The 12,502-nt window shown below is 40.1% G+C and overlaps 1 protein-coding gene across 1 annotated transcript in view; it reads right to left on the bottom strand.

The window, feature by feature from the left end:
* MYH15 (myosin heavy chain 15) overlaps positions 1-12,502 on the bottom strand; it is a gene marked incomplete at both ends in the record, with an annotated part of 182,920 nt that overhangs the window by 123,268 nt on the left and 47,150 nt on the right. Inside the window, 1 exon segment of the mRNA XM_079705269.1 lies at positions 5,867-6,053. Coding sequence (XP_079561395.1) covers positions 5,867-6,053 — 187 coding nt within the window.

The following is a 12,502-nucleotide window of genomic DNA, read 5'->3' as shown; positions in this document are numbered from 1 at the left end:
TCCCCCTCCCCGTGTCCTCAAGTCCATTGTCTATCTGCATCTTTATTCTTGTCCTGCCCCTAGGCAGGACAAGAACCATTTTTTTTTTTAGATTCCATATATATGTTTGTTTTTCTCTTTCTGACTTAATTCACTCTGTATGGCAGACTCTATGTCCATCCACCTCACTACAAATAACTCAATTTCGTTTCTTTTTATGGCTGAGTAATATTCCATTGTATATATGTGCCACATCTTCTTTATCCATTCATCCAATGATGGACACTTAGGTTGCTTCCATGTCATGGCTACTGTAAATAGAGCTGTAATGAACATTGTGGTACATGACTCTTTTTGAATTATGGTTTTCTCAGGGTATATGACCAGTAGTGGGATTGCTGGGTTGTATGGTAGTTCTATTTTTAGTTTTTTAAGGAACCTCCATACTGTTCTCCATAGTGGCTGTATCAATTTACATTCCCACCAACAGTGCAAGAGTGTTACCTTTTCTCCACACCCTCTCCAGCATTTATTGTTTGCAGATATTTTGATGATGGCCATTCTGACAGGTGTAAGGTGATATCCCATTGCAGTTTTGATTTGCCTTTCTCTAATGATTAGTGATGTTGAGCATACTTTCATGTGTTTTTTTGGCAATCTGTATATATTCTTTGGAGTAATGTCTATTTAGGTCTTCTGCCCATTTTTGGATTGGGCTGTTTGCTTTTTGATATTGAGCCACATGAACTGCGTGTATATTTTGGAGATTAGTCCTTTGTCAGTTGCTTCATTTGCAAATATTTTCTCCCAGTCTGAGGGTTGTCTTTTTGTCTTGTGTATGGTTTCCTTTGCTGTGCAAAAGCTTTTGAGTTTCATTAGGTCCCATTTGTTTATTTTTGTTTTTATTTTCATTTCTCTAGGAGGTGAGTCAAAAAGGATCTTGCTGAGATTTATGTCATAGAGTGTTCTGCCTATGTTTTCCTCTAAGAGCTTTATAGTGTCTGGCCTTACATTTAGGTTTTTAATCCATTTTGAGTTTATTTTTGTGTATGGTGTTAAAAAGTGTTCTAATTTCATTCTTTAACATGTAGCTGTCCAGTTTTCCCAGCATCATTTACTGAAGAGGCTCTCTTTTCTCTATTGTATATTCTTGCCTCCTTTATCAAAAATAAGGTGACCATATGTGCTTGGGTTTATCTCTGGGATTTCTATTCTGTTCCATTGATCTATATTTCCGTTTTTGTGCCAGTACCACACTGTCTTGATTACTATAGCTTTGTAGTATAGTCTGAAGTCAGGGAGCCTGATTCCTCCAGCTCTGTTTTTCTTTCTCAAGATTGCTTTGGCTATTCAGGGTCTTTTGTGTTTCCATACAAACTGTGAACTTTTTTTGTATGTAGAGCTCTGTGAAAAATGCCATTGGTAGTTTGACAGGGATTGCATTGAATCTGTAGTTTGCTTTGGGTAGTATAGTCATTTTTACCATGTTGATTTTTCCAATCCAATAACATGGTATATCTCTCCATCTGTTTGTATCATTTTTAATTTCTTTCATTAGTGTCTTATAGCTTTCTGCATACAGGTCTTTTGTCTCCTTAGGTAGGTTTATTCCTAGGTATTTTATTCTTTTTGTTGCAATGGTAAATGGGAGTGTTTCCTTCATTTCTCTTTGATTTTTCATCATTAGTGTATAGGAATGCAAGAATTTCTGTGCATTAATTTTGTATCCTGCTACTTTACCAAATTCATTGATGAGCTCTAGTAGTTTTGTGGTAGCATATTTAGGATTCTCTATGTATAGGATCATGTCATCTGCAAATACTGACAGCGTTACTTCTTCTTTTCCGACTTGGATTCCTTTTATTTCTTTTTCTTCTCTGATTGCTGTGGCTAAAACTTCCAAAACAATGTTGAATTATAGTGGTGAGAATGGACAAGCTTGTCTTGTTGCTGATCTTAGAGGAAATGGTTTCAGTTTTTGACCATTGTGAACCATGTTGGCTGTGGGTTTGTGATATATGGCATTTATTATGTTGAGGTAAGTTAAGTTCCCTCTTTGTCTACTTTCTGGAGGATTTTTATCATAAATTGGTGTTGAAGTTTGTCGAAAGCTTTTTCTGCATCTATTGAGATGATCATATGGTTTTTATTCTTCAAGTTTTTAATGTGGTTTATCACATTGATTGATTTGCATATATTGAAGAATCCTTGCATTCCTGGAATAAACCCCACTTGATCATGGTGTATGATCCTTTTAACGTGCTGTTGGATTCTGTTTGCTAGTATTTTGTTGAGGATTTTGCATCTATGTTCATCAGTGATATTGGCCTGTAGTTTTCTTTTTTGTGACATCTTTGTCTGGTTTTGGTATCAGGGTGATGGTGGCCTTGTAGAATGCATTTGGGGTTTCTTCCTCCCTCTGCTATATTTTGGAAGAGTTTGAGAAGGATAGGTGTTAGCTCTTCTCTAAATGTTTGATAGAATTCGCCTGTGAAGCCACGTGGCCCTGGGCTTTTGTTTGTTGGAAGATTTTTAATCACAGTCTCAATTTCAGTCCTTGTGATTGGTGTGTTTATATTTTCTATTTGTTCCTGGTTCAGTCTTGAAGGTTGTGCTTTTCTATGAATTTGTCCATTTCTGCAGGTTGTCTATTTTTTTGGCATAGAGTTGCTTGTAGTAATCTCTCTTGATCCTTTGTATTTCTGCAGTGTCAGTTAATGCTTCTCATTTTTCATTTCTATTTCTAGTGATTTGAGTCTTCTCCCTTTTTTTCTTGATCAGTCTGGCTAATGTTTTGTCTATTTTGTTTATCTTCTCAAAGAAACAGCTTTTAGTTTTATTGATATTTGCTATTCTTTTCTTCTTTTCTTTTTCATTTATTTCTGATCTGATCCTTATGATTTCTTTCCTTCTGCTAACTTTGGGGGGGTTTTTGTTCTTCTTTGTCTAATTGCTTTCAGTGTAAGTTTATTTTGTTTATTTAAGATTCCTCATGTTGCTTGATGTAGGACTGCATTGCAATCAACTTCCCTCTTAGAACTACCTTTGCTGCATCCCACAGGTTTTGGGTCGATGTGGTTTCACTGTCATTTGTTTCTAGGTATTTTTTGATTTCCTGTTTGATTTCTTCAGTGATTTCTTGGTTATTAAGTAGTGTATTGTTTAGCTTCCATGTGTTTGTATTTTTTACAAATTTTTTTCCTGTAATTGATATCTGGTCTCATAGTGTTGTGGTAGGAAAAGATACTTGATACCATTTCAATTTTCTTAAGTTTACCAAGGCTTGATTTGTTACCCAAGACATGGTCTATCCTGGAGAATGTTCCATGAGCATTTGAGAAGAAAGTGTATTCTGTTGTTTTTTGATGGAATTCCCTATAATTTTCAATTAAGTCCATCTTTTTTAATGTGTCATTTAAAGCTTGTGTTTCCTTATTTATTTTCATTTTGGTTGATCTCTCATTTTCCCCTTTTAAGGCTGTTAGCATTTGCCTTATGTATTGAGGTGCTCCTATTTTGGGTGCATAAATATTTACAATTGTTCTATCTTCTTCTTGGATTAATCCCTTGATCATTATGTAGTGTCCTTCTTTGTCCCTATTAATTGTCTTTATTTTAAAGTCTATTTTGTCTGATATGAGAATTGCTACTCCAGCTTTCTTTTGATTTCCATTTGCATGGAATATCTTTTTCCATCCCCTTACTTTCAGTCTGTATGTGTCCCTAGGTCTGAATTGGGTCTCATGTAGACAGCCTATATATGGATCTTGTTTTTGTATCCATTCAGCTAGTCTTTTGGTGGGAGCATTTAATCCATTTACATTCAAGGTAATTATCGATATGTATGTTCCTATTACCATTTTCTTAATTGTTTTGAGTTTGTTCTTGTAGATCTTTTCCTTCTCTTGTGTTTCCTGCCTAGAGAAGTTGTTTTAGAATTTGTTGTAAAGCTGGTTTGCTGGTGCTGAATTCTCTTAGCTTTTGCTTGTCTGTAAAGGTTTTAATTTCTCTGTCAAATCTGAATGAGATTGTTGCTGGGTAGAGTAATCTTGGTTGTAGGTTTTTCCCTTTCATCACTTTAAATATGTCCTGCCTCTCCCTTCTGGCCTTCAGAGTTTCTGCTCTAAAGTCAGCTGTTAACCTTATGGGGATATCCTTGTATGTTATTTGTTGTTTTTCCCTTGCTGCTTTTAATATTTTGTCTTTGTATTTAATTTTCAGTAGTTTGATTAATATGTGTCTTGACATGTTTCTCCTTGGATTTCTCCTGTATGGGACTTTCTGCACTTCCTGGACTTACTGACTATTTCCTTTCCCATATTAGGGAAGTTTTCAACTATAATGTCTTCAAACATTTTCTCAGTACCTTTCCTTTTCTCTTCTTCTTCTGGGACCCCTATAATTTGAATGTTGGTGTGTGTAGTGTTGTCCCAGTGGTCTCCAAGACTGTCCTCAATTCTTTTCATTCTCTTTTCTTTATTTTGCTCTGTGGTAGTTATTTCCACTATTTTATCTTCCAGGTCACTTATCCATTCTTCTGCCTCAGTTATTATGCTATTGATTCTTTCTAGAGAACTTTTAACTTCATTTATTCAATAATGTTCATCATTGTTTGCTCTTTAGTTCTTCTATGTCCTTGTTAAACGTTTCTTGTTTTTTCTCCATTCTATTTCCAAGATTTTGGATCATCTTTACTATCACTACTCTGAATTCTTTTTCAGGTAGACTGCCTATTTCCTCTTCATTTGTTTGGTCTGGTGGGTTTTTACCTTGCTCCTTTATCTGCTGTGTGTTTCTCTGTCTTCTCATTTTGCTTAACTTACTGTGTTTGGGGTCTCCTTTTCACAGGCTTCAGTTTCATAGTTCCAGTTGTTTTTGGTGTCTGCCCCCAGTGGCTAAGGTTTGTTCAGTGGGTTGTGTAGGCTTCCTGGTCCAGGGGACTAGTGCCTGTCTTCTGGTGGATGAGGCTAGATTTTGTCTTTCTGGTGGGCAGCACGTCTGGCTGTGTGCTTCACATAATAAGGTCTGTGACCTTATTTCACATAAGGTCTGTGACCTTATTATGATTTTAGTCAGCCTCTCTCCTAATGGGTGGGGTTGTGTTCCTGTCTTTCTAGTTGTTTTGCATAGGGTGTCCAGCACTGTAGCTTGCTGGTTGTTGAGTGGAGCTAGGTCTTAGTGTTGAGATGGAGATCTCTGGGAGAGCTTTTGCCTTTTGATATTACATGGAGCTGAGAGCTCTCTGGTGGACCAATGTCCTGAACTCAGCTCTCCCACCTCAGAGGCACAGGCCTGACACCCAGCTGGGGCACCAAGACCCTGTCAGCCACATGGCTTTCAGAAAGTCTGATGTCTTCTGCCAGCGTTCAGTAGGTGTTCTGTAGGAGTTGTTCCACATGTAGATGTATTTCTGATGTAATTTTGGAGAGGAAGGTGATCTCCACGTCTTAATCCTCTGCCATCTTGAGGGTCTCCCCCCATCGCAGACCTATAAACAGAATTTTTACTCTAACACAATCCCCTCTGACTCCTACGCACCATAAAGTTTGAAAAATACTGGTAGAGTAGGTTGGGAATCTCGAATCCCCAGCCCTCGTCCTGTTGCTGCTGTTGCTAATAAATTGTATAACCTTTGGCAAGTGACCTTACCTCTCTGGGTTGCAGTCTCTTCACCTGAATTATGCTGTTGAAGATTCTTTCCAGCCTCAGCTTCCACCTTCTTTATTATATTAATTCCCAGGGCCGTTCCTCAACTCTGTGCAGGAGAATGGCAATTTAGTGCATTATTCTGACTCAGATTCTCCTACTGTAAAACTTAGGCTGCATTTCCTCTCCCTAGAGGTGTGTGGCAAAAGCTCTCTCATAACCTACTAGGGAGGGCTCCAACCTCTGTGCCTGATGCTGCTGTACAGATGCAGATCCTGTTGCCGTGATGCAAAGGCACTGCTGTAGTAGCAGGTTTCTGATAGACTCCAAGTAGGAGTGACTTTCAGCTGGACAGTCTCCAAGCCTGGAAGCAGAATGTGCTCCAACGGCTTAACATTTAAAATAGGCCTATTGCATCCATCCTTTAGCTGCCCAGGAGAATGAACACAGCAGGAGCCAGTTTGTGTCTGGTAGTGATTTAGTTATGAGTCACTCACTCCCTGATCAGTTATCTTGAGTAATTTCCACAGTAATCCATAAGCCGGATGGCATCACAGTTTTTTATTATTGACGTCAAGAGCACACCCTCACAAATAAAGCACCAGGAATGATTTTTATCCTCCAGAGCTCTAAGGAAATCACTCTCTGTCTATAGCAGTCACTTTGAAATTTAAAAAGAACATGACTAACTTGCTCACTCCCTTTTAATTCCCTAAATACTTGAGAAGTGGGAGTGGGAGAGAAACTGGCCATGGGTGGGGAGTAGCAAAGAAACAGGAAGAAAGCCTGAAGTTGTAGCAGAGGAAGAAATGGATGGTATGATGTGTGCTGAATCAATTAATAAAACTGATAATCCAATATACTGCTCACCAATTAATCATTTTCATCACTTTCTGTCCAATGAAGGACGACAGAGGCAGGAAAATCTACATGCCTACTTTTCAGGGACTAAATGGACCTATGTCTGAGCTCTTTTTAAAACAACCTCACAGGGGCTTCCCTGGTGGGACAGTGGTTGAGAATGTGCCTGCCTATGCAGGGGACACGGGTTCGAGCCCTGGTCTGGGAAGATCCCACATGCCGCGGAGCAACTGGGCCCGTGAACCACAACTACTGAGCCTGCGCGTCTGGAGCCTGTGCTCCGCAACAAGAGAGGCCGTGATAGTGAGAGGCCCATGCACCGTGATGAAGAGTGGCTCCCACTTGCTGCAACTAGAGAAAGCCCTCGCACAGAAACAACGACCCAACACAGCCAAAAATAAATTAATTAATTAATTAATAAAAAATAAATAAATAAAAATAAAATAAAATAACCTCACAGAAGACTTTGATTACTTGGGGGTCGAGAGTATATGACAGAAAAAAATAAAACTGAAAAGAAGTGGAGTAAAATAGCCGTATTTTTAACCATATTGATCCCTCACTTTCTCATCTGTAAAATAACAATATTAAAATATTCTTGTCTCATGGTTGTTGGGAGAGGTTCAATGAGACAGTGGATGTAAATATACATAGCACAACATTTGACACTTAGCGTCCAATAAATGTTAGCTCCCCCTTTCCCATCCCTTTTCCACTTTTATCACTTCCTCACCCTCAATCCAGTATTTATTACCCATGTTGCCTTGAGCAGTTAATTGTTCTAAGGTTCACTGTCTTTAACTATAAAATGGAAATGTAAATAAGATCAATTTTGCAGGCTTGCTCTTAGATTAAATAAGCTATCCATACAAAGCACATAGCATAGCACCCATAGTGAGCATTCAATGGCTACTGATTATTATTATTGTTCGATCATTATTAATCTTTTTAAAGTAAAATAACTTATTTCTGATCAGCACAGTTAGAACTCTCCTGGAATCATAAAATACTAGGCCTGAAGAACCTTACTTCCTAATAATCACGTATAGTGCCGCTCAACTCGGGATGGTACCTCCCCCTAAGTGAGGGGGGCATTTGGAAACAGGGTGGGCATTTTTCCATTGTCATAGTGACTGAGAGTATTACTGGTATTTAGCACCTTGGAGCAGGAATGCAAAACCTCCTACAATGTGTGGACACGCTCATACACGGAGAATTATCCCCTTTAGATGCCAATCACCCCACCACTAAGACACACAGAAGAATTTAACTACTTCACGGGTGCTAGAGAGATGGAGTAGTTGACCAAAGTCCAAGAGTTAGTTAGCATTAGAGCTAGAACTAAGTTTTGTATAGCGTGTTAACACTGCAAGAATTTTTGCCATCTTTTGCAATTGTCATCAACAGCATATACATCTCTATTCTTAGCCATGACAATTGTCTCTATAAAGTCAGTACAATTCCTAAGAAAAGAAAAGCCTTACAGTGTGCTTTCTTACTCTGTCTCCAGGAGATGGAAGAAGAGAGAGAGAGAAATAGAGAGAGTGCATGAGCAAGAGGGAGAGTGGGAGAGGGAGGGAGAGGATGGAGGATGAGGGCTTCTTTTCTTTTACTGTTGAATAATAATATATTAGCTTGCTTCACTGATTCCATTATAGTAGAGGCTGGGGTAGTAAGTAAGTCCCTGAGAACACAATATTAAAGAGACGAAGGTTTGATTTCAGTCCTCCTATGGGCTCATTAGTTTTACGCAGAGCAAGTCCTCTTCTATAATCATAGCATGTCATGCAGGCATGTGGTGGTGAATGTCTTAAAAGCCAAGAAGCTGCCAAACATCTCTAACCTCACTACCAAGAAATAGCTTAGCTACTTGTCCTGCTGAGAACGGTTCAATGTCAGCTCAATAGTTTGTTTATTTTAACATTTATGGCTGTGATTAAATGGCCACTGTCTTGAAAGAGCGTGGGTGAGGGGCTGGTGAGCACAGGGAGCTTCTAGAGGCTGAGTGAAGAGGTGTATCTGATGTCCGGGAAGAACATTCAGGGATCAGTGTCTTTCAAGGATGTAACTGTAGACTTCAGCAGGGAGGAGTGGCAACTGTTGGACCTTGCTCAGAAAAGTCTATACAGGGATGTAATGCTGGAAAACGATTTCAGCTTGGTCTCAATGGTGTGTCAAGTTCCCAAACCAGAAGTCAATTTCAGTTTGGTGAAATATCAAGCCAGAGCTGTCTAGAATACATAGGAAGTACAGAATGGCTAACATACACCTCTGCAAAAAAGAAATATAGGCAGACCTTGAAGATAGCAGAGGAATAAGACGTAGAGATCACCTTCCTCTCCACAAATACATGAAAAATACATCTACATGTGGAACAACTCCTACAGAACACCTACTGAACACTGGCAGAAGACCTCAGACTTCCCAAAAGGCAAGAAAATCCCCATATACCTGGGTAGGGCAAAAGAAAAAAGAAAAAACAGAGATAAAAAAATAGGGACAGGACCTGCACCTCTGGGAGGGAGCTGTGAAGGAGGAAAAGTTTCCACACACTAGGAAGTCCCTTCACTGGTGTGGATGGGGGTGGGAAGCTTTGGAGCCACAGAGGAGAGCACAGCAACAGGGGTGCAGAGGGCAAAGCAGAGAGATTCCCACACAGAGGATCAGTGCCAACCAGCACTCACCAGACTGAGAAGGTTGTCTGCTCACCCACTGGGGCAGGTGAGGGCTGGGAGCTGAGGCTTGGGCTTCAGAGGTCGGACCCTAGGGAGTGGACTGGGGTTGGCTGCATGAAGACAGCCTGAAGGGGGCTAGTGCACTACAGCTAGCCAGGAGGGAGTCCGAGAAAAAGTCTGGACCTGATGGAGCATAAAGAGACCATTGTTTTGGGGTGTGTAAGGAGAGGGGCTTCCTGCTCCATGTGCCCACAGATGGCAGAGCACCGCCTAAGTGAGCTCCAGAGACAGGCATGAGCCATGGCTAACATCTTGGACCCCAGAGGCAAGCAAAGAACTCTATTACTGCTGCCACTGCCACCAAGAATCCTGTGTGCAAGCACAGGTCACTACCCACACCCCTCCAGAAGCCTGTGCAGCCCGCCACTGCCAGGGTCCCATGATCTAGGGCCACCTTCCCTGGGAGAACACACGGTGCACCTCAGGCTGTTGCAACATCATGCTGGTCTCTGCCACTGCAGGCATGCCCGCATTCCAATTATGACTACCATACCCCTCCCTCTAACCAGCCTGAGGGAGTAAGAAAGCCCTAATCAGCCACTGCTTTAACACCCTCCTCTCTGGGTGGGGAAGAGATGCCTGAGAGCAGCTTACACACAGAGGTGGGGCCAAAACCAAAGCTGAACCCCAGGAGCTGTGCAAACAAAGTAGAGAAAGGGAAATGTCTCTGTGCAGCCTCAAGAGCAACAGATTAAATCCCCGCAATCAGCTTGATAAACCCTACAACTGTGGAGTACCTGAATAGACAACAAATGTCCCAAAATTGAGGCAATGGAATTTGGGAGCAACTGTAGCCTTGGGGTTTTCTTACTGCATTTGATTCATTTTTGGTTTTATGTTTATCTTAGCTTAGTTTTTAGTGCTTGTTTTCATTGGTGGATTTGTTTACTGGTTTGGTTTCTCTGTTCCTTTTTTTTTTTTCTCTTTTTGTGAGTGTGTGTGTATGTTTCTTTGTGTGATTTTGTCAATTTAGTTTTGCTTTTACCATTTGTTTTGGGGTTCTGTCTGTTCACTTTTTTTTTCTTCATTTTATTCCATGCCATGCAGTTGGCAGGGTCATGGTGCTCCGGCCAGGTGTTGGGCCTGAGCCTCCAAGTTGGGAGAGCTGAGTCCAGGACACTGGGCTGCCAGAGACCTTCAGAGTCCTTCCAGCTCCACGTAATATAAATTGGTGAGAGCTCTCCCAGAGATCTCCATCTCAACATTAAGACCGAGCTCCACCCAACGGCCAACTAGCTCCAGTGCTGGAAAACCCATGCCAAACAACTAGTAAGAGAGGAACACAGCTCAACTCATTAGCACACAGGTTGCCTAAAGTCATACTAAGTTCAAAGACAGCCCAAAACACAACACCAGATGAGGTCCTGCCCAACACAGGGACAAGATCCAGCCCCACACAAAAGAAGACAGGAACCAGTCCCCCCCACCAGGAAACATACACAAACCACTGAAACAACCTCACGCACTGGGGGCAGAAAAGGGAAATAAGAGGAACTACGAACCTGAAGCCTGCAAAAAGGAGACCGCAAACACAGTGAGTTAAACAAAATGAAAAGACAGAGAAATATGCACCAGATGCAGAAGCAAGGTAAAAACCCACTAGACCAAACAAATGAGGAAGAAATAGGCAGTCTACCTGAAAAAGGATTCAGAATAGTGATAGTAAAGATGATCCAAAATCTTGGAAATAGAATGGAGAAAATAGAAGAAATGTTTAACAAGGACCTAGAAGAACTAAAGAGCAAATAAACAATGATGAACTACACAATAAATGAAGTTAAAAATACTCTAGAAGGGATCAATAGCAGAATAACTGAGGCATAAGAATGGACAATGACCTGGAAGATAGAATACTGGAAATAATGGCCGCAGAGCAGATAAAGAGAAAAGAATGAAAAGAATTGACGACAGTCTCAGAGACTTCTGGGACAATATTAAACATACCAACTTTTGAATTATAGGGGTCCCAGAAGAAGAAGAGAAAAAGAAAGGGTCTGAGAAAATATGTGAAGAGATTATACTTGAAAACTTCCCTAACATGGGAAAGGAAATAGTCAATCAAGTCCAGAAAGCACAGAGGGTCTATACAGGATAAATCCAAGGAGAAACATGCCAAGACACATATTAATCAAACTATCAAAAATTAAATACAAAGAAAAAATATTAAAAGCAGCAAGGGAAAAGCAACAAATAACATACAAGGTAATCCCCATAAGGTTAACAGCTGATCTTTCAGCAGAAACTCTGCAAGCCAGAAGGGAGTGGTAAGGCATATTTAAAGTGATGAAAGGGAAAAATCTACAACCAAGATTACTCTACCCAGCAAGGATCTCATTCAGATTTGATGGAGAAATTAAAACCTTTACAGACAAGCAAAAGCTAAGAGAACTCAGCACCACCAAACCAGCTTTAAAACAAATGCTAAAGGAACTTCTATAGGTGGGGAAAAACAAGAGAAGGAAAAAGACCTCCAAAAACAAACCCAAAATAATTAAGAAAATGGCAATAGGAACATACATATCAATAATTGCTTTAAATTAAATGGATTAAATGCTCCAACCAAAAGAAACAGACTGGCTGAAAGGATAAGAAAACAAGGCCCGTATATATGCTGTCTACAAGAGACCCACTTCAGACCTAGGGACACACACAGAATGAAAGTGAGGGGATGGAAAAAGATATTCCATGCAAATGGAAATCAAAAGAAAGCTGGAGTAGCAGTTCTCATATCAGACAAAATAGACGTTAAAATAAAGACTATAACAAGAGACAAAGAAGGATACCACATAATTATCAAGGGATCAATCCAAGAAGAAGATAAAACAATTGTAAATATTTATGCACCCAACAAAGGAACACCTCAATATACAAGGCAAATGCTAATAGCCATAAAAGGGGAAATTGACAGTAACACAATCATAGTAGGGGACTTCAACACCCCACTTTCACCAATGGACAGATCATCGAAAATGAAAATAAATAAGGAAACACAAGCTTTAAATGACACATTAGACTAGATGGGCTTAATTGACATTTATAGGACATTCCATCCAAAAACAACAGAATACACTTTCTTCTCAAGTGCACATGGAACATTCTCCAAGATAGATCATATCCTGGGTCACAAAACAAGCCTTGGTAAAGTTAAGAAAATTGAAATCATATCAAGTATCTTTTCTGACCACAGTGCTATGAGACTAGCTATCAATTACAGGAAAAAATCTGTAATAAATACAAACACATGGAGGCTAAACAACATGCTACTAAATAACCAAGAGATG

Source organism: Hyperoodon ampullatus (genome assembly GCF_949752795.1).
Source record: "Hyperoodon ampullatus genome assembly, chromosome: 5".
Lineage (NCBI taxonomy): Eukaryota > Metazoa > Chordata > Mammalia > Artiodactyla > Ziphiidae > Hyperoodon > Hyperoodon ampullatus.
Note: the sequence above shows the minus strand (reverse complement) of the source record. Positions and strands in the feature narration are given on the sequence as shown.